Genomic DNA, 27159 nt, shown 5'->3' with positions numbered 1-27159 from the left:
CCAGACGAGCTGGATTAAGAACTGATAATTGAGTTCTCACCCAGTTTGGTTTAACTGCTCCCGCTTTTCTGTCTCTCACCTGCACGGCCTGTGATGAGATGTCAGTCGCTTGCGTGCTGCTGTGTGAGATATTCTGATATGGGAGTCTCTGGAAAGTGAACATGGTGGCCCTTTTTAATGTAATTAAATGTGTAACATTTTTTTAAGGAAAGTTGAACGATTGAGTTAGAGTCTAAATTCCAATGAGTAATTTTACATGCCCATGTTTGTAGTACACTGTTCACCTTTTAATACTATTTAAACCGGTTCATGTAATTTGTATTGAGACACTGTTACTTGTGTGGTGGCATAGTAAAAACAAAATCCAAATGGTGTTCTACAGGTTTAATGTTCTGTTTGCATTATTTTTGTCTTATATTATGGTCTGGAAAAACATGTTCTAATGTTCTTAAAATTAGGTTTCAAAAGCAATTACACCAATTGGCTCTTTTAATCAAGTTTCAAATATGATGCTAGTAGTAGCATTGTAGCATTGTAGTAGCATTGTAACTTCTCCCAAATGTACACTGTCTTGAGCAAGATCAATATCAATAAGAGACAAATAGTAGAGTGTTTGGCTAGTAAATTAAACAAAGAAACGTTATGAATGCATGATCGTGATTGGTTAATCCTGCTTTTTATTATAGCAGCTAGTTAGCCAATGAAATGCTATTGTATAAATAAATAAATGTATAAACAAGTTCATTAGATGGATGAGATAGTGAAACATTTATTGATGTCCATCCAGCCCACCATAGACATAATAACAGTATAATTATAATATTGTTCTGTTTGCATATATATATATATATTACGGATGCACCGAATATTCGGCCGAAAATGGCCCAAAGGTGCATTTTCGGTTTTCGGCCGAAAGACTTTGAAACAGTTTGTTGTGATGACGCAAACAGAAACCGCTGCCTGCACATGCTTGTCTAAAACAACATGTCTGCGGTGTGGACGTATTTCAGTATATCTTAGAAAGACCCACGGAAAGCGATTTGCAAAACATGTAATGCCGAAATTTCAAAAGGGGGTGCGTCTGCAAAAACTTTTTCCATGTCGGGTTTAATTTGAAATCCAAACATCCGATCGCTATGCTGAATATAAGAGGAATGCAAACGCACAGAAAAGCAAAACCCCTCCGAGTATGCGCACTCCGTCTGTGGTGGAGGTTTTTGAAAAGGCAGGAAGTTTCCCAGTGATATTGTTGTATTGTATCTTTAAGCAGTTGCACTTGTTCTGAATGCACTTTGTTTTTATGAAAGAACATATTTAATTTTACAACCTTTCAGCAGGCCAGAGGGCCTGTACATTATTATTTAATGTACACATGAGTGCATTTAAGTTAAACATTTAAGACTAAATTTTTATTTATTTTATCCTGTGCATTGTTGCAATGTGCTATAAATAAATATTTTCATAATTTGTAATTGATTTATTCTTTAAAACTTTAATATTAATTTATGCAATTGAAATGCCTTGATTTTAGTAAGTTTAGTACACAATCATAGCCATAAATGCAATGGTAATAATAATTGGCATAATTTCTTTCTGTGTTTCGGTTTTCGGCCTTGCTTTCCTCCTTGCTTTTCATTTCCGTGCATCCCTAATATATATATATATATATATATATATATATATATATATATATATATATATATATATATATATATATATATATATATATTAGATCTAGAAACCATCAATACTCTAAAAAAACGCAATATAACAACGCGTGGCATTACAGAGTGAAAGGCAATTCGCATATGGAGGGTGAATAACATTTTACTAAAGCAAGCTCCAAACCTCTACACTACAGCAGCAACTGTGCACCTACATCATCTGGAGCAGTTCAGAATCAATATTTGTCTAATAACATGACAAAAACATCAAAATCTAAATACAATACAACCTACTCACCAGAGATGAATATTCATAATTTGCACCGCTCCTCAGAGGCTGTAAGCCAGTGGTACCACTCGTAGGCACTGGTCTGAAAGTGTAGAGCAAACCATTTCCCGGGCTGAGACAAGCTAGCTAGCTTCGAGGTTGGCCGACCTTTCCTTTATGATGTCTAGCTTTTCAAAAAATTTATTTTTAAGAATGTACGAGACCAAATCAATCTCTCTTTCACTAAAAAATTCTAACTGATGTATTAATGTGTGCGGAGCGCTACAAACATATTTTGCCAGTCGAACTTGACTGTAACAGGTTTCCTCTGACCAACCAATCAGAGGACGGAAAAATGCTGACGCTATTCTGGGCTAGCTAGCTGGCTCTGTGAGGCGAATTTTAAATCTGATTCGTTAAAGAAACAGACCCATTGCTTATATAGTCTAAGGTACATTGGGAAGCAGTACTGATTGTGAAGGCCCTGGGCAGATTAGATTGACATGGCAGCACATAGAGGCTGAAATCTGATTGGACAAACAAATCACATCCACATACACGTACTGGAAGCAGTGCAGCTAAGAGAAACACTACAAAATAAAGAGAATAGACTGTTGGGAATAAATTAATAAAATTTCATGGAAAAAATATTTGAATTTAGGTTGTGAATGTAGGTCAGTGCTTCTGAGAAGGCTTTGCTGGCCCTGACCGCCCGCCACTGATATATACACATGACAGATAACGTGTTTTTAACAATAATTATACTGTTATTATGTCTATGGAGGGCTGGATGGACATCAATAAATGTTTCACTATCTCATCCATCTAATGAACTTGTTTAAACATTTATTTATTTACACAATAGCATTTCATTGGCTAACTAGCTGCTATAATAAAAAGCAGGATTAACCAATCACGATCATGCATTCATAACATTTCTTTGTTTAATTTACTAGTAAAACACTCTGCTATTTGTCTCCTATTGATATTGATCTTGCTCAAGACAGTGTACATTTAGGAGAAGTTACAATGCTACTACAATGCTACAATGCTACTACTAGCATCATATTTGAAACTTGATTAAAAGAGCCAATTGGTGTAATTGCTTTTGAAACCTAATTTTAAGAACATTAGAACATGTTTTTCCAGACCATAATATAAGACAAAAATAATAGTAAGTAGTAAACATATTAACAGTTCAGGCTCATAATCTTTTATCAACATTCAAAGCTACATTTGGAATGAGCATTCTGTAAACTATCTGTTCTTACTCTCTGATCATCAGGGTGGAGAGAAAAGAGAGGGCCAGGTTAAAGACGGTCAAATTCAACTCCAAGTCTCGGGACAAAGAGGTACATCACTCAATCAAAAATGCTTTTATGAAATGATTTTCAATTTAGACATAATATAGAGTACAGAACCATCTGTGAAGGTACACTTTTGTTCATATGTTTAGATGAACAGTGCATACTCACAGCTAAAAATTGAATACAATGTACTGTTCCTATGTTAATGTATCACACAGAGCTGTCAGCTGATTTTCCACTTTGTGCCATATAGGCACAATTTTATGTGTTATCTTTATATATCTTTAAAAGATTTTACATATAAAACCAGTGCATTGTATCAGAACGCTGATATCTTGAATAATACCTGAATTATTGTGCTATCCTTCTTGCACAAGTCATGCTTGTAAGAATCTTGTTTGGAGCATGTGACAGGTTAACCTTCATGTCTTTGCTGCTCTGTTCTCCACTACTGACCTTAACAGTTCAAGTTCACTTTTCAACCACATATCCCAATGCAACACCGAATTAAATAATGCATGAACTGCTCACGTAAACCACAAAGCAACAAACAAAATGAATTATGCTTGCCATTGATGTAAAACTGCCCTGTTCCTGTATGGTGGTATTTCCAGGTCTCTTTTGTCTCCTCTGGGATTTTTGCTTTCTGATTGCCCTTCTTTGTTCTTATTTCTATTATATTTCAATTCCTGTTACCTTTTTTTACACCTCAGCTTTAAAATCCATTAATTAGACAGTTAGGTTTGTTTGGCCTTTAAATTATTTATTTAAGAGCAGTGTATTTCATCTCATAATAGTTACTACAAATAAAATAAGCGCATCATACCATATTCCTTTCAATTTATAATACAATTCATTTTTAATACATACTTAAAGAACTTTCAATATGTATGTATTCAGTTTCTTTAAGCAGGTAGTCAGTGATCTCTCCTTGTGCTGCCTTTAATTACCAAATATATTAGTGAATAGGAAATAATCTGATTTGTAATAATGCACCTGCATGCACTTAAGTTATAATACATAATAATAATAATAATAATAATAATAACAACAACAAAAAATGTTCTATGGTTGTTTATGACCTATTAATACATTTACATTCATCTATCTATCTATCTATCTATCTATCTATCTATCTATCTATCTATCTATCTATCTATCTGTCTGTCTGTCTGTCTGTCTGTCTGTCTGTCTGTCTGTCTGTCTGTCTGTCTGTCTGTCTGTCTGTCTGTCCATCTGTCTACATGTAGTTGTTTTATTTGAAACTTTATTGGACTAAAAAATATATAATATTTCTTAGACTATGGTAAGCTGTCATATGATTTAGTATAATTGCAGTATCCTGTGGGCATGACCACTTGGATAATCTGCAAAATGCTGAAACGATATTATTAGAATTTAAGATTGTTAGTGTACATGCACATGCGCTCATGAATGGGATTTAGATAAGCATTTGTTCACACGTGCAGCAGACACCTCCCTTCCATTTCTCTTTTTTGTTCTCCATCCTTCCCTCTCTTCCTCAACAGTCACTCAATGGCAAGCGTAAAAAGCACATCTTTTCACATAAATTCCTCTTCAACAAGAGCAAGGAGCAGAGCGAGTGGGAAACAAGCGATATGGAGCGTAAGTACACCTGCGCACACTGGACAGTGCAGGACAAAGCAGCAACTAACCGCCAGACAAAACACCTCGTACCCATACTGCAACTGTAACCAGACTCAACATCACTACAGAATTTATAGATCTTCAGATCCTAATGTTTTTATAAAAAAAAATTATTATATATCCTATATTATAATGTATCATGAGCAAATCTTATGCAGTGATAAAGTGTTTTTCTGTTGCAGTATGGGGGTTTGGTTGTTAATCTGTAACGCTTAGTGCAAGTTCAGTAACCTTAATTTTTGTGATTTTTTTCTATTTGTGTGCTCTCTGACGAATCCCCCTACAGGACCTGAGTGACGACAAAGGCTTGAGTAAGTCATTGTAGACTCCTGAAGTCTTGGGTTCGCCCTGCTCACTTCTCAGCAGCAAAAATCATGGTTTAAAAGATTCGATTTTATTTTCATGTAGAAGACCTTTATAACTATTTTCAAGTGTTTTTGTTTTTTTAATTACTTTTAAATATTACATAAAATACCAGTGCAGCATCATGACACTTGTACAGTTATCAGAGCTTAAATCCTATTTTGATAGATTTTAAATAGTCATTAATTTATATAATTCATAATTTCTTAATCTTAAGCAAGATCTAAATGAGATTTCCATATGTTGTCTGGTCCCTCAGCACATTCTTTCCCTTTAAATGCTTATGAAGTAGTGTTAATGCACTACTGTTACATTATATTTTCCACTAAATAGCTTCCCAACGATAAATTAACTGTGCAGTATTACAGCATATACCTGGTTTGTTTTTCAGTGACACATTTTTGTCATCAAAATAAGAGTACCAAATTCAATACCAGTGGGTTTGAGCGTTTAATTATGTCCTGTTATGTGTTGAACATATTCTTAAGAAGCTACGGGAGACATCAGAGCACAGAGTCTTGTTGTTTCACAACAGCGACAGGAGAATTATGACATGATTGACAGTTACATTCCCACCGAAGTCATCTTCATTTGCATTTCAGAGGCTTTTGCAAAACACTTAACACTAGTGTGCTTCTTTTGTGGGACAACAAAGACGAATTAAACCAAGTCGTACACCTGTCTATGTACAAAGCATACACCCACCCTGTATGTCCTTCAAAGCGCATCAGTGTTTGTTTTTTTGTTTGTTCTTTTTTTTTTTTTTATCACATGCAAAAACAACATAATTTCAACGTATCTTATATTTCTGAAAGCTTTGTGATCATCAGTGCGAATTTGGATTATTTTCCTAGAGCAGTGTGTCTCTTTGATTCCTCCTCTACTCTTTAAGAACTGAGTACACAGTTCTCTGATTTGTTTAATGACTATAACTTATTTCTATCAGATTTTAGCAGTAGCTAAATACCAAAGTAAAGCTAAAGTAGAAATACACTCTGTAAAATATTATTCCAGTAAAAGTACTACCTTTAAACTTTCACTTGAGTAAAAGTACAAAAGTGTTTGCCTTTAATTGTGCTTAAGTATTCAAAGTACTATGATTTATTATGGCTAAAATGTCCTCTTAAATTTTTATTTTTTTACAAGACTGTAGCTTAATCAACTCAGTTTATGTGAAAAGACTAATGTTACTCTTAGCACACCAGTCTATTGATAGAATGATATGAATTGGTCAAACACTAATTGAAATCTATTACAGTCATCATGAGCCCAAAACCTTTAAGATAAACAATTTTAAAGGATTTGAGAGCCAGCAGTTTCGGTTTAAGGTTTAAGTTTAAGTTTAATAAAAACTGCAATCCTGATTTTGCTAAATTAAGTTCAGTAAAAAGTAAAATTTGACTTTGAAATGTAGTGGAGTTTAAGTAAAAGTCTCCCCAAATGGAACTACCTTAGTAAAGTACATATACATGAAGCTACTTAAGTACAGTAACAAGTTTATGTTTTTACTCTGGATAAAATGTATGTTGACATCTGCTCTGAAAGGGGTGATACATTTTTAAACCAAAATGGAGAAGTATGGAGAGAAAAATTCACTGTCTTTTATTAGCGTCCACCAACAGTCCATTAATAGCAACAGTGCACACCCGAGGGCAAAATTCTTTCATACACCCTAAATAGTAAATAAATAGCATGCCAGTGTTAACCAGCACATTGTGCTTTCATTGCAAAAATAGTGCCTTTTGTGTCAAATTCTTCATCAATTGTATTGCCTGATCATTTAGAATTTTACAATTGTATTGCCTGATCATTTAGTGCATTATTCAAGTCTTTTAGCCTAATATGATTGAAAAGTATTGAATAGTACCATTATTTTTAACAAACTTTCCCAAGCAATTACTGACTATACCTCTAAAGGGTTATGGTACTGTAATTAGTTTTACACATTGTCTGTTTTTGCAATTTTACACAAACATCTGGTTATGGTGGTGTTTTGTCTGAATGTGCAGTGTACTATGGCAGTGTTGAGATGCCCTGGAGACCATTTTAATGCCATGCTATCAAAAGCATAGCACGAAGAATAATTTATATTGTGAGCGAGCGTTTTGTTTTTTTTGCATTTCCAAAATTTTCATCCATTTCTAAAAAATAAAAATAAATAAATAAATAAATAAAATAAATAAATAAAAATAAAACACTGCTCGTTCAATTTCAGTAGTGTGAACTTGCAGCAGCAGAAGGAGGAATCAAACTCGAACGTATGAGCTGATTAGTTTTTGCCTGGGTTTTACAGATCCTTAACACTGCCATCTGCTGGTCACTGAAATGCGTCCTGTGTTTAATCTCGGTTCCATTCATGAAGGCATTTTGCCTGCTGTTTCCCACCATTTTAACACCCCCCCCCCGCCCCCCATACTGCTACAGTAGATACTGTAAATACTGTAAGTGCTGTTTAATAGTGCTGATTTGGTATGTTAAATCAAAGAATCCTTGCCTTCCAGACTGGAACTGAGTATGCATGGGTTACCTCCTGCCTTGTGTTTTCTGTTGTAGCTCTGTAGTGCTGCTTATGTTGCCTTTTTTTGATTTCAGAGCATGTAACTTCTAATGCCAGTGATAGTGAAAGTAGCTACCGTAAGTGTTTCCCTTTTGATTTCCCTTGCTCTTTTGTCTGTCTTTGAGATGTGTGTTTACTATCACTTTCTCTCTCTTTGTTTTGCAAAAGGAGAGTGCTAGCTCAGTGTTTAAAACTCCTGTTTACTGATCGGAAGGTTAGAATGTCCAAACCCCAGTATCGCCAAGTTGCCACTCTTGGCCCTTAATGCTTTCTGCTCCAGGGGTGCTGTATCATGGCTGACCCTGCTTTCTGACCCTAGCTTACTGACAGTTTGGTATATGTAAAGAAAGAATTTCACTGTACTGTATGTATGTATATATGTATATGTATATTCTACTATAATCCCCTATAGATTTATAAACATTGAGTAAATAGAAATGCTCATGTCCTTACAACAATATGTTTGTCAGTACTTTTTTGAATGATAGACTTGTTTTGAAAATCAAAGCCATTAACCTTGATACAGCGGATATTACCTCTGTTATCAGACTTGGTTATCCGGTTTCTTTATACTTTATGACCGGTGTTTATACTTCTCGGAGTTATTACATTATTACTTAAACACCTTGCACTCAGCAGGTTTATAGTGCAAACCCTGCCTGAACTTTCCTGTCTACGCTTCCTGACACATGATAATCCCATTCTTCTGTTTGAATTAAAAACCTTTAGATGTGTTTAGTAATTAGAATTTTGTGCATTAAAAGCTTACATTTCAAATATTTTTTCAACTACTTCACCAAGAAGGGATTCTATTCAGACAGATTTATTTAAGCTAATAATAAATGTTGAAGGCTTCTTTTTGTTCTGTTTTACCAGGTGGACAGGACGAGTATGTTCTTTCATATGAGATTGTGGTTCAGCAGGAAGGTAAGAGTCCTAAGGAGTGTAGCTGGTATATGGGATAGTAGATGAAGTGGATAAGCTCCCACTGTCTTTCAAACTAAAAATACTCTGGCTATTTAAAATACAAATTACACAAAAGAACACATGACAGAATAGTAATTTTAGTGTTTTTTGTTTTTGTCCTTGTTCTTCGAGCAAAAGAGTTACAGCTGTCCTTCATTTGGTATTTGATGAGATATTATTGTGTAATATATATCACACTGCTGAATTAAAATGTTTTCATTGTCAAGCTACTAATAGATATTAGATTGTAGGTTTCCGTTCCATATCCATCTTTCACTGCTCTAGACTATTTAATCATGAAAGACAATAAACAAATTGTCCCTGACTTTGCAGTGAATTATACTCGTCCTGTGATTATTCTGGGCCCTATGAAGGACAGGATCAACGATGACCTGATATCGGAGTTTTCCCATAAGTTCGGCTCTTGTGTCCCCCGTGAGTACTGTGTGCACTTTATTACGCCTTTCATCTGACATTCCAACTTTATTTCAATAAACAACAGTTTCATATTTAATCTTAATGTGGATGCTAATAGTATTTGTTTCATTCCCCTCCCTGGTGCAGACACAACCAGATCTAAGCGGGAATATGAGGTTGATGGTCGAGATTATCATTTTGTCATTTCTCGAGAGCAAATGGAGAAAGATATCCAGGATCACAAGTTCATAGAAGCTGGCCAGTACAACAATCATCTCTATGGCACAAGCGTACAATCAGTGCGAGAGGTCGCAGAGAAGGTGAAGCTCTTCTCCCTTTTCTTCATTATACTGTATAAACAGCAGAAGTATAGTAAATGCAATTAGTATACCACAGCACTGAAACAGAAATTGCTGGTAAATTTTGTTTCTTTTTTGTTTCTTTTTTCCCCCTTTTCTTCTCAGGGTAAACACTGCATCCTGGATGTGTCTGGCAATGCTATTAAACGACTCCACCTAACACAGCTCTACCCGATTGCTGTGTTTGTCAAACCAAAATCAGTGGAAAATATTTTGTACGTTTATTTTGTTGATGTGTCAAATGTTTACTGTTTTAATTCAGCTTGCTTACTTATTTTCACTTTTCTACAAGTTACATAGTATTTTTTTACATAGTTCTCTACCTTTTTTGCCTTATGTTTTTTACTTAACCCTTTTTAATGAAGACTGAGAAACAATATAAAAAACATGTTGTTCACTGGTAAAGAGCACAGGCTGATACAGGCTGACTATTGAACATGAAGATAATAATGCATTACTGATATAAAGCTGTCATTTCTGTGTTTTTGTTTTCTGATCAGAGAGATGAATAAGAGATTGACAGAGGAGCAGGCCAAGAAGGCTTTTGACAGAGCAACAAAGCTGGAACAGGAGTTTACGGAACACTTTACTTGTGCGTAAAGTAGACAGTTACTCTCATCTTACACTTTATAACCATAGTATTGTAGAAAACTGGCCACCACACATGTTTTTTCCCCCAAATCTTTGCCACAAAGCTGAAAGCAGACCATTCTATTGGACAATGTAATGCTGTAATGCTTTACAGTTTTCCCTCCCTGGAACTAACAGGGGCCCAAAAATGTTCTAATATGACAATGGCCCTGAAAATTATTTTGGAAAAGTTCATGTAAAGGATCTTAATGTACAAGAGCCTTGATGTGTCCCCACTAACCACCTTTGGGATGAACTGGAAAATGCACCCTCAGGCTTTCTCTCATCTGACCTATGGTCTGACCTCATTAATGCTCTTATGGCTGTATGAACACAAATCCCCACAGTCCCTCTAGTCAGTAAAAACTGTTATTCTAAAAGAAATGAAGGGGTGTTTAGGGGTGTTAAATAAAATACATGGCTGTGAAGGTTAACTGCTCAAATACTTACAGTCTATATAATGTGTATACGTGAGTTAAGTTTTATCAATAAAATTATTTAGCTTAATGATTATAAAAGTGTTAATTAATGTATTAAGGTTAATTGGAGTAGTATTTAGGCCTGAGATTGGTGGACAATAAACAGTGTTTAAACATGTGCTATCATTCTAATATTTATATGTTGAACAGTATATTTTCTCAATTGGTCCCATCATCCCTGCTGTTTTTGTTTTTTACCCATGATATCTTTATTTTCTGGTAAATTCTTGTTGGTAGACTTACATCGGTAGACCATACTGCAATGTCTGCCCATGGATAAGTGTTTTTCATTTAAATATACTTCTTTTCTTTTCTTTTAGCCATTGTGCAAGGGGACACACTGGAGGAGCTCTACAACCAGGTTAAACAGATCATAGAAGCTCATTCTGGACCATACATCTGGGTGCCATCCAAGGAGAAATTGTGAGATGGCTGAAGTCAGAGAAAGCATTTACCCACCTTTTTTTTTGTCTTTGCTCTTTTTTTGGGTGAATTGAAATAGGAAATGCTCCGATATTCAAGGGCGTGTTTGTGAGAGTGGGCAGATATTGTCCAGCACATCTCATAAAGTTTTAAAGCTCTATGTTTCTAGATTTCAGGGAGAAGTGTTATTCCTTACCAGGGCCTCACTGGGAGATTATATATTACAGCATCCTTCATTTTTAAGGCAGGTGACTTTACAGGTGGAAAAGATTTTAATGCATACACTTGAATTTTGTTTGAATTTTCTTTTTCATATAGCAGTGCATTAAAAAAGTGCACTCGTGTACGATCACTTGGAGCGACATTTTGCACGTTTTAGCACTAAAAGCATGTTTTGGATGGTTCTGTTCTAGTTAACCTACGTTGATTTTCAGTTTTCCTTAGACATGTATTTGAGCTACATTAACCACAGTCACAAAGTCTTTTTTTTTTTCTATCATACCGTATACTCCCTTTGGTCTTATAAAAAGATCAAAACATTCACCTTATGCAACTATCCAGCTTCTAAACTGCACAAACCGAAGGATGGTTCACTGATGACTGGCACAATTTATGATCTCTGTTCAAGGATTCCTGGATGTTTTCTGCTGATCAGGGTGTTTTTGAGAAATTGAAATTGAGGTTTACAGTGTCATGGCTGAAAGTGTTTGTTTAAAATTCAGGTGAATGTGTATTTTAGGACATAAATTCAGAATGCAAATCTTAAGAGGATACACTAAGATTTTAACATGTATTTAACCCCGAGTATACTGCCTATTTTGTTATAATAAAAACTCTGTATAGAGCTTTACTTAAACTCTAAAAAATATAGGAATAATGATCTTTATATTGAATAAATATATATGGAAAATATATAAATCTATATAAATATAAAAAAGAATATATTTTCCTTTACTTCACCATCTCTTTAATCTTTTTTTTTTTTTCATGGCCCTTAGTGAAGACATACCTGGGCTGAATGGGCAGTTTTTCAAATGCAGTTGTTATAACTCATTATAGCTCATTCTCCTCTGCCCTCTCTTCCATGTGAATCCTGTCTCACGTGGTGTGCATGATTTTAAAAGCAATAGTATTTATAAAGACGTGTGTGTAATCCGTACAAGAGCTGGAATACGCCTTGCCATTTTTTTCCCCAGCAGGAGTTGTAATGATGTCGAGTTTTTTGTTGAAAGTCAGCAGCTTGTCAGTCAGAAACCATGTCCTTTAAACACAGTGGTCACTCTTAGCTGGACATTGGGGCTGAGGCTCCTCTCAAACACAAGCCTTTATTTCTCCACTGGAGGGCACTCTCTCAGAATCCAGCTCACACTTTCGTCCGCACTAGGAGATGATTGTTTTCTAAAAAAAAAAAAAAAAGACGCTTCATTCACTTCCATTGAACCCCAGCTTTCTAACATATTTTTGACTGGACAGTGTACATATTCTGAGCTGATTCATTCCATTTGTCAAAAGACAACAAGTGCTAATAAACAAATCACACACTGGTTTTTTTATGAATGTATCTTTCTTTATGTGGTCACAAAATCAAATGCATCATCATGAACACATCATTTCTCAGTTTTTTTTTTTTATAATAACTGATTAGTTTTGTGGTCTAGGATTCTGACTAATTTATTAAATTATTTAAAATGTTTTGCTTTTCTCCAGCTTACTTGTGATGACTGGTTCATTTGCATCCATTTAAAATATTGGTGTAAAATAATCTAATACAGATTTTATGAAAATGTTCATCTTTACATGCATCCAAAATAGCAAAAGAATTCGTCTAAACATTTTAACATTGTGGAATGTTGATGAATTGCTGTATAATCTTTTTAATTCAATTCAAGTTTATTTCTAGTTTTTTTTTCTTTTTCACAATAAACATTGTCTCAAAGCTAAAATTATAAAACAAAATTTTAAATATAAGTACATTATTTGTATTTATCCCCGGTGAGCAAGCCTGGGCTGACAAGAAAAAAACTCCCTTTAAATGGTATGAATAAGAAACCTTGAGAAGAACCAAAGTCAAAAGCGGAACCTATCCTCATTTGGGTGACACCAATAGAGTGATTTTAAATATTAAAGCCCGTAAAAAGTAATGAATCTTGGGAAACCTGAATTTTCCAACCATATAGTTCTTCCACTAACTGTTACCACAAAGTTGGAGACGCACAATTGTATAGGGTGAACTAGGAGACCCAAACCTTTTCCAGCATGAGACTGGCCCTGTGCACAAAGCCAGCTCCATGGTGTACATGGGTTATAGTGGAAGATCATGATCGGCCTGCTATAGACCGCTGACCTCAATTATATTGAACACCTTTGGGATGAACTGCTGATTCCTTGATGTTCATACAAATTTTATGATCAGGTTTTGTTCAGAAACATTTTTACTATATAATGTATATATGCCGTATTTAGGTTGCTTACTCACTATATATCTCCAAGCAAACTCCTTAGCATTTACATTTAATCTGTAACTATCTGCATGCACTGATTCTGTGCGTGTTTATGATGCTGATCTAAGCAAGCAACCTTCCTGTTATAAATATAATAACCCAGAGTACTTTTATAATATCTGTAACTTGTTTTATGGGTCATATTCCTGATGCTTGACTTGTGTTTTTTTGCTGAACACACTGAAAGCACTACTACAAACTGACACTACAAACTTTTGCTAAAAGCACTTCTACAAACTGTTACTGTAGATATGACAAAGTTCTGTTTGTAGTTAAACTCCTAATTAATTTAACATATTTTCGGAATAGTTGGGTGGGTGTAGGAGTTAATTGAGCACCACTGGCTCATACAGCTTTATATTATTTGAATGTTGCATCAGGTTCCTCTGCTGAATGTTGGCTCTTCAGGTCTGGATTCTGCTTGAGTCCTGGTGTTGGTAACGCCCTTCACCTGAACGGCTTCATTGTACCCACTGTGGGCCTCATAGGTGGGGTTTGGAGAGTGTGTGTAATGAAAGCCTCCAGTGTCTCTATTTTTTGTGTGTCAGACTCTTTCTCTGTATGTGTGTATGGTGACAGGTTTTTAGATCTTAGTGGGAACAAAGTGTCCCCCTGCAATGACAGATTGAAGGCACATTTGGCTGATCGCCATGAGGGGAAAAAAGTTAGATTTCTTTTAATTAATAAAGTCAAAAGGGTTTACTTTTTCATAATGGTAGTTAACGTTTGTATTTTTTAAGGTATAGACAGAATGAATAATTTCAGAAATAAAAAAAAAAATGATCATAATGTTATAATTACTGTAAGTAGCCTGAAGGAAAGTCCTCACATGAATTCTCCGCTCACTCTCTCTTTTAGTGTGTGTGTGTGTGTGTGTGTGTGTGTGTTTGCGCGCATTTTTCCCTCGTACAGTACTGTACGTGTCACTTGAGGTGTAGGCCCATTTTGATTATCCTGTTTCAATGAAAATCATGCGCATTTGATGGAAAAGAAAAAGATTATAGACTGGACCAAAAAAAAAAAAGAAAACACGTGGACTTTGTCTCGGTTTTGGACTTTGTGCTCCAGGAGGCTTTAGAAAGCAGGCAGGAGTTGTAAATGCGGCATTGAGTGCGCACTTTAGAGTCATGGGCTTGTGGAGTGCACTGAGCGCGCTGTTCTTCATCGCAAACTGCGGTAAGGCCTGACTTTTTCCTCACTTTTTCATGTCACCCTGTACATATATACATACATTCATACATACACTCATTCCTATACTTAACTTCATTTATTATAATTTATTTATTCCCATCGCTTTCTGCGCGTCTTTCTGACTGCGGGATTTACACTGCGCACCATGCGCTTTATCCGAAGGCGCGCCTTTTCATCCCGCATGGTTCCTGTATTCCTGCATGAAAAGTCATTAGTCCTTTGTGTATAATGAAAGATGCGATGAGAAAGATTTTTGTAAAGACTTTTTACTTACCGAGTCGTTACTAATTCAGTAACCTGTGAAATAGAAGCGGGAGATTTACCAAAAATAAATAAATAAAGAATTGCATAGCGCTTTTAACAATGGACATTGTCTCAAAGCAGCTTTACACAGATAATGCGGTAATAAAGAATGCATAAATTTGTTGAACAACAGAAAAACAAAAAGCATTAAAAACCTGACTATAAATACTCGAATATATATCTGAAATGAATATCCTGCACTTGGGCTTTTTTACTTACATTTCTTAAATTTTTATTTTCATATGCTACAGCATGAGTTTAGTTTTTCCACGTTAATAGATACAACTTTCTCTCTGTGTAAGTCTTTAAAGGATTTAATGCTGTCAATGTATTAATAGTGACCATGTTGTAGAACATACAGTACTGAAGGAATTCCCCCAAAAAACGTACTTTCACTTCACTTGACCATGAAACCTGAATATTTAAGTTTGTGTGGTAATTCGGTTTAGAAAGATAATCAAAATTCACAAATAAATCCTAAAATTTGACCAAAATCCTAAAAACGTGTGTAGCATCTTCCACACATAGACCAGCATTAGTGTTAGGATATTGTTTTAGTGTTGCATTGATAATTCTTTGTTTTTACATAATCATTTGTGAATGTGTTAAATGTGTGGCCTCATTTGATAAAACATTTGAGATTCATTTAAGGTTCAGGCTACACAAACATGACAGGATATACCTGATGATTTTTCAGCACAAGGTATTCAACTACTACACACTACTAATTCACATTCACACTGTGTTTTTACATACTTTTTAATGATGTGTGAAGGACTAAATGGACAAACGTATAATATACATCATGCTATTATTTGCTGTAATATATCTTTAGTGTGAGTACAGTATTTCTTTAGCTTGCACTGTAGACCTTTCAGGATATGATTTGATTAAATATTAACATTCTTAAGTTTAAATATACTTTGTATATTTAACAATGTACACGTTAGATGACGAAATTGCACAGAATTAGACACATTTTTTAGACATGAACATCGGACTTATCGAAACTTACATTTCCTCAAAGCTACAGTGTGTTCATTGTCATTGTGTTCAATATCAGAACTGGTGGCTTGCCCAACCCTAATTCGATAAAAGCTGGGACTCTGTGAAAATAAAATAAAAAAATTAGAATGTAATGATATGCATTACATATTCACTATTGTGAATATTTTATTCACAATAGAAGATAGAAAATGTGTCAAATGTATCAAATGTTAAAAAATAATAAATGTACTTTTTTTATGAAAAGATTAGAATTTGATGCAACACATCAAAAATGTTGGGCCGGGGGAACAAAAGTTTGGAAAAATCTATATTATTAAAAAAGAAACATTTTGTAACTAATTAGGTTAATTGGCAACTGGTTAGTAACGTGATTGGGTATAAAAAAAACTTAGAGAGGCAAAGTTTCTCACAATGACAGATGGACAGAGGTTCACCAATCTGCAAAAAACATTGTGGATCAGTTTTAATTGAGCATTCCTAAACATGAAATTGCAAAAACTTGGAGTATCTCATCATCTACCAAACATAAATTTATACAGTACATAAAATACTTTCAGAATTCACAGTTTTCAACATGTGATCTTTGGGCCCTCGGGTGGCACTCAATTAAGAACAGGTAATCTGTCTGTAATCAAAATCAAAAAAAGACAAATCAAAATGAGAAGTTATTTTTGGAAACCATTGATGCCACATCCTTTGAACCAAGGACGAGAAGGACCACCCAGCTGTTATCAGCGTTCAGTTCAAAAGCTTGCATCTGTGATGGTATGGGAGTACATTGCTGCAAATGGATTGGGCACCTTTCACATCTGGAAAGGTTCCATCAATGCTGTAAGACATATACATGTTATAGAGCAAGATATGCTTCCATCCAGACCATATCTTTCTTTAGGAAAGGCCTTGCAGGTTTCAGCAAGACAATGCTAAACCGCAAACTGCATCTATAACTATCTATATCTATATCATAGCTGCGCAGTAGAAGAGTCCAAGTGCTGAACTGACTGCCTGCAGTCCAGTCCTTCGACAAATAAAAACATTTGGCACATCATGAAATGAAAAACATGATATAAATGTCCCATGACAATATTAATCTCTTAAAACTTCAGCAACTGGTCTCCTTAATTAACAAATGTATACAGTATGTACTGTGTTTTAAAAAAAAGAGGACGCTATGCAATGTTAAACATTGCTCTGTCCCAAGGATTTAAAGATGTGTTGCAACTGACACATTAAAAATTTCCATATTTTTTCCTAAAAATGCTATATTTCCTGAGTTGAAACATTTTATATGTTGTCTATGTTCTTTTATAAATAAAATATGGGTTAATGAGATTTACAAATCATTGAATGCTGTATTTATTTACATTTTACACAGCACACCAACATTTTGGGAATTTAGGTTGTAGAAAGATTAGTTGAATAAAGATAAATCTAACCAAATTATAACATTTGTGTGTGTGTCTAGTGTACAGCCAAACCAGCATAAGATGGTGTGCAATTTCACTACAGGAGGAGGCCAAGTGCAATGCCATGGCAATAGCTTTCAGCAGCGCCGCTATCCGGCCTGCGCTGCGCTGCGTACGCACAAACTCTGTCACCGAGTGTGCACAAAAACTCATGGTAACATCTACATGAAACAATCACTCTTGCTATCATGACATGCTATTTAATGCACTGCTCTTTCATAATTTTTCTTATCCTTTGTTTTCCATTTACTTTTTTTTTTTTTTAAGTTTTTAACATGAAACAAACAATAAACACTGTGGCAATAACTCTTATGCAGTAAAATGATGTGAAATGGTTATAAACCTATGCTATATGTTGCTTCAACAAGTAACATATAGCATGAGTTTATAACCGTTTTAAATCATAGCTACACATATATTGATCTGCATTATTAAATAAGAAAAATTACGATTTATTTGTGGTGTCCCAAGACTATTCCAGTCTTTGTTTATTTTGGGATGTCCACATCTTATATATAGTAGTATTCTGGTGTAATTATATTAAAACCTTACCTAATTTGACTAAAAATGTTTAGGAAAATATCATTTATAAATCTACGCTCTGTCCTTAGATAAATGAAGTTGATGCATTTTCTACCAGTGCCAAAGACATCTATGAGATTGGGAAGCAAGCCACATTCAAAATTGCTGCAGGAGAATCCACTTCTGAAGGTATGAGTTTATTTGTTAGTATATATAGAAATGCATGTATAGACCTGGTGTTAGACTGGACTCTGACTTTTAAGGGCTTCCAACAGTTTATTATTAATAATTTATTTTCGATATGATAAGCATTTATCTTTACAGTCAAATTACTGTCCACGAAGGCACAGTGTTTTATCTGTGAAGATTGTGTGTTCAGTGTCACTAAAGATGTTACCTCACATTGGCTTTGTGAACTCTCTGACCTGTAGGTGAAGGAACGACATATTATGCAGTCGCCGTGGTGAAGAAGACAAATTCACACATTAACATCAATAACTTAAAGGGGAAGAAGTCATGCCACACTGGGATCGGGCGTACCGTCGGGTGGAACATGCCCATCGGCTATTTAATTGATAGTGGAAGGATGTCTGTTATGGCCTGTAACACGCTGCAAGGTGCATTATTCCCTGCTTCACTGTTTATGCATTATAAGTCGAGAAGAGTTAAAAAGAAATCCTCCTCATGAATCAGTTTAAGTTTAGTTTTAGTTAATCAGTTTTATAAATTTGTTATTAAAATGATATTTCAGTAGATTATATGTAAGAATGAGAAACTGTATGGTTTTTGTGGGTGTCTAGGGGTTGCAGAATTCTTCAACGCTAGCTGCATTCCTGGAGCAATAGGCCAGGCTCCTTCTCTGTGCCAGCTTTGTGCCGGTGATGGATCTGGAGCTCATAAGTGTGAGGCCAGCGACAAGGAGAAATACTACTCTTATAATGGAGCCTTCAGGTAATGTTCATTTTCCATATGCTTTAAAATACTGAAACAGCTGCTCACCAGTCAAAGAAAAGTAAAATAATATAGAGGGTAATATACAGTATATATTAAGCAATAACTACATAATACTCAGGGCAATAAATGCTCAATAATTACACAATACAATAGATAAAAAAATATATATATTCTCAAAAAAGAAACAATAGAAGAGACAAAAAATACTATCTATCTATCTATCTATCTATCTATCTATCTATCTATCTATCTATCTATCTATCTATCTATCTATCTATCTATCTATCTATCTATCTATCTATCTATCTATCAGATAGATGGATAGATGGATGGATGGATGGATGGATGAGTTTTGCAGTAGCTCATGGCATGCGTGGATGCCCTGTATGTCAATCAAGTGGCAAATGCCATAGTGAGGATAGATGATAGACTAACATCTACATTTTCTTTTAATGGCACTCGATTTACTCTTAGTACCTTTGCAATCAACCAAATATATTTGGCACCCATGCTCTAGGGTTAGTATTAAAAAAAAATAAAAATACTCAAAACAACAAATACAAAAGATAAAAACACCACAAAAACTATGAATATGCAGGAAAATTAATTCACAGGACCATAAATACAAAACACATGAATTTACTTAAGACTGCATCCGACATAAGATAAATACACAGGGATATAATACTTAAGGAAATAAATGACCTGCTTTTACCTGCAATTGGGTTAAAAAAAATTTGAAAATACACATTCTTGAACAGATTATTTGGTTTCGACAGGTGCCTTGTTGAGAATGCAGGAGAAGTAGCTTTTGTAAAGCACACCACAGTTGGTGACAACACTGATGGTAAGTCAATTTCATGTCAAATTACTAAACAAACAAAAAACCTCTCAACAGAGTTGTAGGATGATTTATCTTAAGTTGTAATCTATTGTACCAGTGTAGATTTATTTATTGCTAGAGACTCAAAGCAGTTTTGTACGTCTCTCGGGAAAAGGGCATCTGCTAAATGGCGCAAATGTAAATGTAAATATGGATGATTTAAACAAAAATAAATGTAGCACAGAACAAACCAGGACATGGAATTATGAAAAAGCAAAGATTTATTGTGTAAATGAATATATTGTCTCACATTTTATTTTATTTTTTTTTTTTTTAGGAAAAGGGGACACATGGGCACAGGGTCTCAAGGCTGCAGACTTCCAGCTGCTCTGCCCAGACGGATCCCGAAGTCCTGCCTCCGAATACAGGAGATGCAATCTGGCCCGAGTGCCATCAAAAGGCATTGTGGTCCACACTAATGTAGACAGCTCTGTGATATACCACATGCTTCGAGAGGGGCTGGTAAGAGCATTTTTACTTAAATGTTATATGATAAAATTCTCAATCCCAAAGTGCTGTTGTTCTTGAATTTGAATATGCAGAATATCTTGATAAATTTTTTCTAACATCAGCTCTGTTCAGCTCAGTTCCATCTTACCATTGGTTGTTGTCCAATTATAGATTTCATACTTCGATTAATGTCAACTATACACGTGAAATATGTCACTTTTATAGACAGTGTTCGGTGACATTTTGTTTGCATATTTTGATCCTCAGTGTTAAAAACACAATATATTTTTCCTCCTACAGCAAAAGTCTGGCTTTTCCATTTTCTCCTCGATGGCCTTCAATGGTGAAAACCTGTTGTTCAGTGACAGCTCTACAAAGTTTATCCCTGCTGGAAGAGAAGAATACATTGAATGGATGGGACAAAAATACTATAACATTTTGAAAGCTATGGATTGCTCCACTAATGGTTAGATTCCTTATTTTAATCCATAAACAAATTAATTAGAGGCAATCAGATTGCCTGTAATAAAATAATGTCTGTTTTGGAAAAACAGTAAATGTAATTTATTTGTTTGAATGCTTGCTAAATACCCAAAATAACCAGCAGAGTTTTATATTAGTACAGATTAGAAATCATTTTGTTTATGCATAGTGTAATTTTATTACAAAATTTATATATAACTCTATACACTTCTTTGGTATACAACCAAATATAACCAGAATAGTTTACTGCTACTGCTATAATACTTGTCAAAAACAAGCAAAGGACAGTTTATTAAACTTTACATTGTTAAATTACCAGTGGTGGACAGTGCAAAACAAATAATTACTGTACTTAAGCAGCTTTTTCATGTATTTGTACTTTGTAATGATTTGGGGAGACTTTTTTCTTAAACTTCACTGCATTTCAAAGTCAAATATCTTTGAAAAACGTAACTGGTCAAGCGCGAAGCAAGCCACCAATCAGGATAGAGCGCACACAGTTTTGAACTAGTTTTGATTGCTGCTTGGTTATTTAGCAGAAACATACAGTTTAGTGTTAGTTCAAGAGCAAGCAGAACATTTTGAGAGTAAAAAATTATGGAAGAAACTTGCCACAACACCTATGGCTTTATTTGTGTGATTATTTTTAAGTAGTTAAAAAAGGGTTTTGGGCTCGTGATTATTTTAACAGATATCATTAGTCAGACTCATTAATGTCATTCTACTAACAGATTGGTGTTCTAAGCGTAACAGAGAGTCTTATGACTTTAACTAATTTGATTGAAAAAATTATAATAGGAACATTATAGCCATAATAAATCATAGTACATTTGATACTTAAGTATAGTTTAAGGCAAATACTTTTGGAGTTTTACTCAAGTGAGAGTTTGAAGAGAGAACTTTTACTGGAGTAATATTTTACCAAGTATATTTAACTTAAGTACATGGTTGTATACTTCGTCCACCAGTGAAAGTTATCACTACCAACTGCATTATTGAAAAAGTTAGCTCTTAGGTATTGCTGTGGCTTAGATTTACAGAATTTCCTCCCATACACCCATATAAACGTTATTTTATTCGTTTCTTATATTTCTACATGTACAGTAGGTGTGGAAGTGCATATGTTTTATGTATGTAGGTGCACTCATATAAAAGTCGTGTGTGTGTGTGTGTGTGTGTGTGTGTGTGTGTGTGTGTGTGTGTGTGTGTGTGTGTGTGTGTATATGTTTGTAGATGTTCCAGAGATCTTGACCTGGTGTGTGCTGTCTTTTGGTGAGCAGCAGAAATGCGAAGACATGGCTCTAGCCTTCCAAAAAAAAGGACTCTCACCTAAAATCCAGTGTTTGTATGGATCATCTGTGGATGATTGCATGGAGAAAATCCAGGTAGACCAATTCACTTTAAAAGTTCTTATTCTCTGACACTTTCTGTGGTGTAAAATATCCTCTCTGTATACACAGAACAAAAAGGCAGATGCCATCACTCTTGATGGAGGTTATGTCTATACTGCAGGAAAAACATATGGCCTGGTGCCTGCTGCAGGAGAAAGCTACACAGGTTATAATCAGCTGTACTATGTTTTTCCTTATATTATTGGGTGTAGCAGTGTCAGTATAACATTGTTTTTATAGCTGTCCACCTCTGTAAGAAACAGAACCATTCTTCCAAGCTTCATATCATAGTCTTCACAAACCAGACCTTTGTCATTTTAGGGGACAGTGATGGCAGCATCTATTACGCTGTGGCTGTCGTAAGCAGAAGCAACAGAGAGATCCAGAGAATCAGTGATCTGAGGGGACGGACCTCCTGTCACACAGGCTATGGCAGGACTGCAGGTTGGAACATTCCAGTAGGCTTGCTCCTTGAGAAGGGCCTTATCAGACCACAGAAATGCCAATTTGCCCAAGGTTTGAAAACACTGTTTCTCTTTGTATTACTAATTCAGTGATTTATTACAAGGTCAATGTTCAGCATGCATTTGAACTTATTTTGTTAGCACTGTTGGTACACAAAATGTATTTGTGTGTATTTCAATGTATGTATTCACTTTAGTTTATTTTCTTGTATTTTGATTTCCTGTAACTTCTTTTGTGTTTTTTTAATTTTTGAATTTAAATACATGTACTTTTTTTTTTTTTACTTCTATTGTTTGTGTGCAAAATATAAATTATTGTGTAATGTTTATATTATTTATGTTTAAGAGAGGTGCCAATAATTCTACTCAGCATGGTAGTTCCCTGATTTATTCTTTCACTAGAGTCCTCTATTAAGACCTATTGTCCACACAGAAAAGTAATAAATGTTTATGTCCATCATTTTTTCCAGCTGTTGGAGAGTTCTTTAAATCCAGCTGTGTGCCTGGTGCCAATGAGCCTGGATTTCCCAGCAACCTCTGCTCACAGTGTATAGGAGACGCCAGTGGCCAGAACAAGTGTGTTAAAGGCCAGGATCTGTTTGATGGTTACAATGGGGCCTTCAGGTAACAGATTTTACTTAGTTTTTTCATTTTGAGATTTTAAGAGGCAGAAACACAAATGACCTTTTGTTTCAGGTGTCTGGTTCAGAAAGCAGGAGAGGTTGCATTTGTGAAACATTCTACAGTTTTCCAGAATACTGATGGTGAATCATTACACATAGCATTTTTAAGTATTCAAAATTCTACACATATAGAAGATTGAAAAATAGAAGAATGAAGAATGCTGACTAAAAATTACTTCATCAGGCAATGGAACAGACCCTTGGACCCTCAACTTGAACTCAAGAGATTTTCAACTGCTTTGTTCTCACGAGTCTCGAGCTGAAGTCACCCAGTATAAGCAATGTAACCTTGCTCGTGTTCCCTCTCATGCTGTAATGGTACGGCCCGACACCAACCCTCACATCATCTTTGGCGTTTTGGACAAAGCTCAGGTGGGTTTTACTGTAATGAAAAATTGTCTGTGCCATAAATGACAAATACACGTGATTAATATTTATTTACAATATTTGGTTTACTATCTTCAGCAATTCTTTGGGGTCGGCACTAACTCCGACTTCAAGATGTTTGACTCCAGTCGATATGAAGGATCAGACCTGATCTTTAAGGACTCTACAGTAAACATAATTGGTGTGGCTGAGAAAAAGACCTGTGAAGATTGGCTTGGCAAAAGCTACATGGATGCCCTCTTAGCCATGGAGTGCTCTGACTCTTCAGCAGGTGAACACATTTATATTTTCTCAGTGAGACATGGGTGACTGTTTTTATACTTTTTTAAATAAGATAAGGGTGTTTTTTTATTTATCTAAATAAAACATGGGTGGATTGGTGGTGGAAGGAGGATTGTATATGATAAAATGTGAATAAGTGCGTCAATGCGTCTGCATGGTGTCCTGCAATGGACTGACAACTTATCCAGGGTGTATCTCTTGACTTGTGGTCTCACACGAGGCTCAGGATGCACCACAACCCTGATTAAACTAATGGCTTTTTTAAATTAACCATATCTTTCTTTTATTACATTTGAAAAATTGACATCTTAAACATATCCATACAGTATACTTGGGATGTTTTGTGATGATTTTGCATTATTGGCCAGCACTAACTCTACGTTTTTTTCTTTATTGTGTGTTTATGTGTCTGTGTTTATTTTTTTTTTTCACAGTGATATCTTCAGTCCCTGTACTAATGATGATCAGCTTGGCTGTGATCTTCTCCCTTTTTGCTGTGTAGCAGATGCACCAGCTACTTAAGGCTTTCTCAGTGATTTCTCCTGTTCATATATTTACATTTATGCAAGTCTACTGCTGCTGTAAGCTGTGTCCACCAATGATTTGAACATAGATTGGGCATACAGTCTTATGTATTATTTTTTTTGGCTATTATCAAAACCAAATTGCAAAAATCAGGGTTAGGGTTAAATGTATAATTTCTTAATGATAGATGTACTGTACATGTTTGATTAGCACACCCTTTCCTTTTTCTTTAGCAGGCTTTTATCCAGACTTTTCTCTGTTTATTTTTCATCCAGACTAGTTTGCATTCTGCAGGTAGCATTGGGTTCGTAAATTAGCATAGAACTTGAACTTCTGAGCCATCACTGTTAACTTGGTTTAGTTGATCATTACAGTGAGGAAACTCTGTAATAGTGACACAATACATTCAGTGTGATTCACAGTTAAAGTTAAAGCTCTATAATGATTTTACGAGACTAGGGTCCCCATACTTCAGTTGCGTTTTCTCTGCCTTGTCTTGACAGCATGACTGTATTTGTTGAATTTGTATCACTGCACACACTTTTGCAGTAGTGTTCAGATACCTGAGGGCAACAGCCATATCAGTGTATATGCATTGCCTGTTACATATTTATTGACATATTAAGTGTTCTGTGAATATCCCTTTTTTTAATGATGTACTTGAAGGCACATGCTGTTTTAGAGAATATGCACATTCTAACTGAAGTTTCTTTTATGTCACTGAGTATACACTGGTTTATCACGCCTGAGTTGATACTAAATTCATTTTTCTTTTTTCTTCTTTTCCTTGTATTTTTATCAGTGAGAAAAGTCTCAAGATTATATATTCTTCTTGCCGTTTGATAATCTGTATTCAAGATCATATTTTCAAAAGCATTTACATGTTAACTCTATACATTCGGAGGCAATATGCACCAGAATAAAACAACATCTATTGTAATTACAGGTTTTGCTGCATGACTGTGTTGTTATTGTTTTATAAATTCGCACCTTTTCTTCTTTCGTGTTTTTCTTTTCTAATAGTGCACTAAGTACAGCATTCGACAAATTTGGCTCGATAAGCATACTATTAAAATTTCTCTACTGAATATGCTTTTGTATACCTGCAATTTTTTCATTAATGCAATTTGTTTAATTTTCACTAAGAATGTATTTTTATACAATGTTCAGATACCAGTGTATATGTCAGTGTATATGTACTGACACACTGATTTCTAGCTTTACTGGATTGCAGTTTCTTCAATGAAATTATTACGATGTAACTAATATTTAGTTGCCAGGCCAGTGAGTCTGCTAAAGTATTATTACATGTTGCCCAATAGGGTTCTTTGCTGTTCTTCTCAATAAACATGCATAGCAAATGTGGTGTCATTTCTGTTTTGTGACTGGTTTATACCTGATTGTTTTCTCTTGATCAGAAAAAAGCTTTATAGAAAAAGATTCATGTTTTAGATACTGAGAACAAGTTTCAAGGCATGTCAAAACATCTCCAGGATCAAAAAAAGATATCAGACCTCTATAAAAAAAATAGTACTAATATACTTATTAGTAATATAAAATAATTAGTTTAATGTAATTATAACTATGAATATGTTCACCAAGTATTTTTTATATGTAACTAAATAAGATGGACAGTGGAACTTTAGCAGAAGTTCACACTGGACAGTGAAATAAAATAAACACATTTTATTACTGTAGGCTATTAAGCAGTAGAGAATGAGAATGTCTGAGTCAAATAAACAAATAGGCTTGCTGAAAACTACCAATCAAACATCACAGATGAAAAATAGTACAGGAACAGCTGACAGGAAATCCATCCTATACCACAGCTGAAAATGTTAATAAGCATAAAATAAAAAAATATAAATTCTATGTAAATAGGTCATACCATAGGTATCTCCTCATTAAAGGTGGTAAAATACAGTCTGTTGAAGTAAAGCTACATTTGCCTTAATGTGCTATCAGACTTGCAGTATATCTACGTTTACAACCGAAAATTTTTACGTGAACATTAGGAATTACATTTGGCAGTGTGGAAACAATGTTGCCCGTGTTACTGACCTTTACTCTTTCGCTGTGGTGGAGGAAAGCCTTTACTAGTAAGTAATAAGTAAATCTTTACACTTTTTTACTGCATTGGAGTGAAAAGAAAAGGTTTTTATAACACCAGATTGTTACAATAACTAGTCACAAAGCAAAAAGTGCAAATACAAGTGACAGATTTACAGATACAGATTTCATGATCCCTCTTGAAAATTTATAATCACAATAAGTAGGGTGAGTTATCCTGAGGCACAAACTTTAATGTTAAGGTATCTGAATAGAGCAGATCTTGAATAAACAGGAACGCAGACAGACTAGTACACGTCTTTAGTTTTTGATTTTAACTCTTGCTATCATGATTTCATTAAATCATACCAAGAAAAGAGTAATGCTGGATGATTAAGCAACTACTGCAGAAGTGATCAGGGAGACAGCTAGAAAGGTATTTGGTGTCACATCTGGAAAAAGAAAGGAAGACAAAGAGATGTGGTGGTGGAATGAGGAAGTGCAGGAAAGCATAAG

The 27159-nt window shown here is 34.9% G+C and overlaps 2 protein-coding genes across 28 annotated transcripts in view; both read left to right on the top strand.

Moving 5' to 3' along the window:
• dlg1a (discs large MAGUK scaffold protein 1a) overlaps positions 1 to 12645 on the top strand; it is a 130452-nt gene extending 117807 nt beyond the window's left edge. For 19 of the 27 annotated variants that reach the window (XM_083566192.1, XM_083566216.1, XM_083566201.1 and 16 more), the window contains 9 exons: positions 3218 to 3284; positions 4769 to 4865; positions 7863 to 7904; positions 8704 to 8754; positions 9127 to 9228; positions 9358 to 9530; positions 9675 to 9784; positions 10070 to 10161; positions 10999 to 12645. In XM_083566192.1, the coding sequence (XP_083422318.1) occupies positions 3218 to 3284; positions 4769 to 4865; positions 7863 to 7904; positions 8704 to 8754; positions 9127 to 9228; positions 9358 to 9530; positions 9675 to 9784; positions 10070 to 10161; positions 10999 to 11105 (841 nt within the window). In that variant the 3' untranslated portion in view covers positions 11106 to 12645. Of the gene's footprint in view, positions 1 to 3217; positions 3285 to 4768; positions 4866 to 5193; positions 5219 to 7862; positions 7905 to 8703; positions 8755 to 9126; positions 9229 to 9357; positions 9531 to 9674; positions 9785 to 10069; positions 10162 to 10998 lie in introns of all 27 variants that reach the window. The other 8 variants (XM_083566197.1, XM_083566214.1, XM_083566195.1 and 5 more) reach the window with 3 other exon arrangements.
• A 1979-nt stretch (positions 12646 to 14624) lies between these two features.
• Positions 14625 to 25955, top strand: meltf (melanotransferrin). The gene is made up of 16 exons (XM_083567029.1): positions 14625 to 14778; positions 17570 to 17724; positions 18182 to 18281; positions 18524 to 18709; positions 18893 to 19043; positions 19826 to 19893; positions 20207 to 20391; positions 20680 to 20845; positions 22096 to 22247; positions 22323 to 22419; positions 22575 to 22769; positions 23188 to 23341; positions 23414 to 23481; positions 23585 to 23772; positions 23866 to 24058; positions 24504 to 25955. Exons 1-16 carry the CDS (start codon positions 14730 to 14732, stop codon positions 24569 to 24571), a joined length of 2175 nt encoding a protein of 724 aa, XP_083423155.1. The 5' UTR covers positions 14625 to 14729; the 3' UTR covers positions 24572 to 25955.
• The last annotated feature ends 1204 nt before the right edge of the window (positions 25956 to 27159 follow it).

The sequence above is a fragment of the Silurus aristotelis genome (assembly GCF_946808225.1).
Source record: "Silurus aristotelis genome assembly, chromosome: 2".
In the NCBI taxonomy this organism is placed as follows: Eukaryota; Metazoa; Chordata; class Actinopteri; order Siluriformes; family Siluridae; genus Silurus; species Silurus aristotelis.
Note: the sequence above shows the minus strand (reverse complement) of the source record. Positions and strands in the feature narration are given on the sequence as shown.

Excerpts from the sequence above, each read along its gene's own strand:
- meltf (XM_083567029.1), top strand. The coding sequence starts at position 14,730 with ATGGGCTTGTGGAGTGCACTGAGCGCGCTGTTCTTCATCGCAAACTGC. Across the intron at positions 18,710-18,892 it reads GGCCTGTAACACGCTGCAAG|GGGTTGCAGAATTCTTCAAC; the intron begins GTGCATTATTCC and ends GTGGGTGTCTAG. Across the intron at positions 23,342-23,413 it reads GGTTACAATGGGGCCTTCAG|GTGTCTGGTTCAGAAAGCAG; the intron begins GTAACAGATTTT and ends CTTTTGTTTCAG.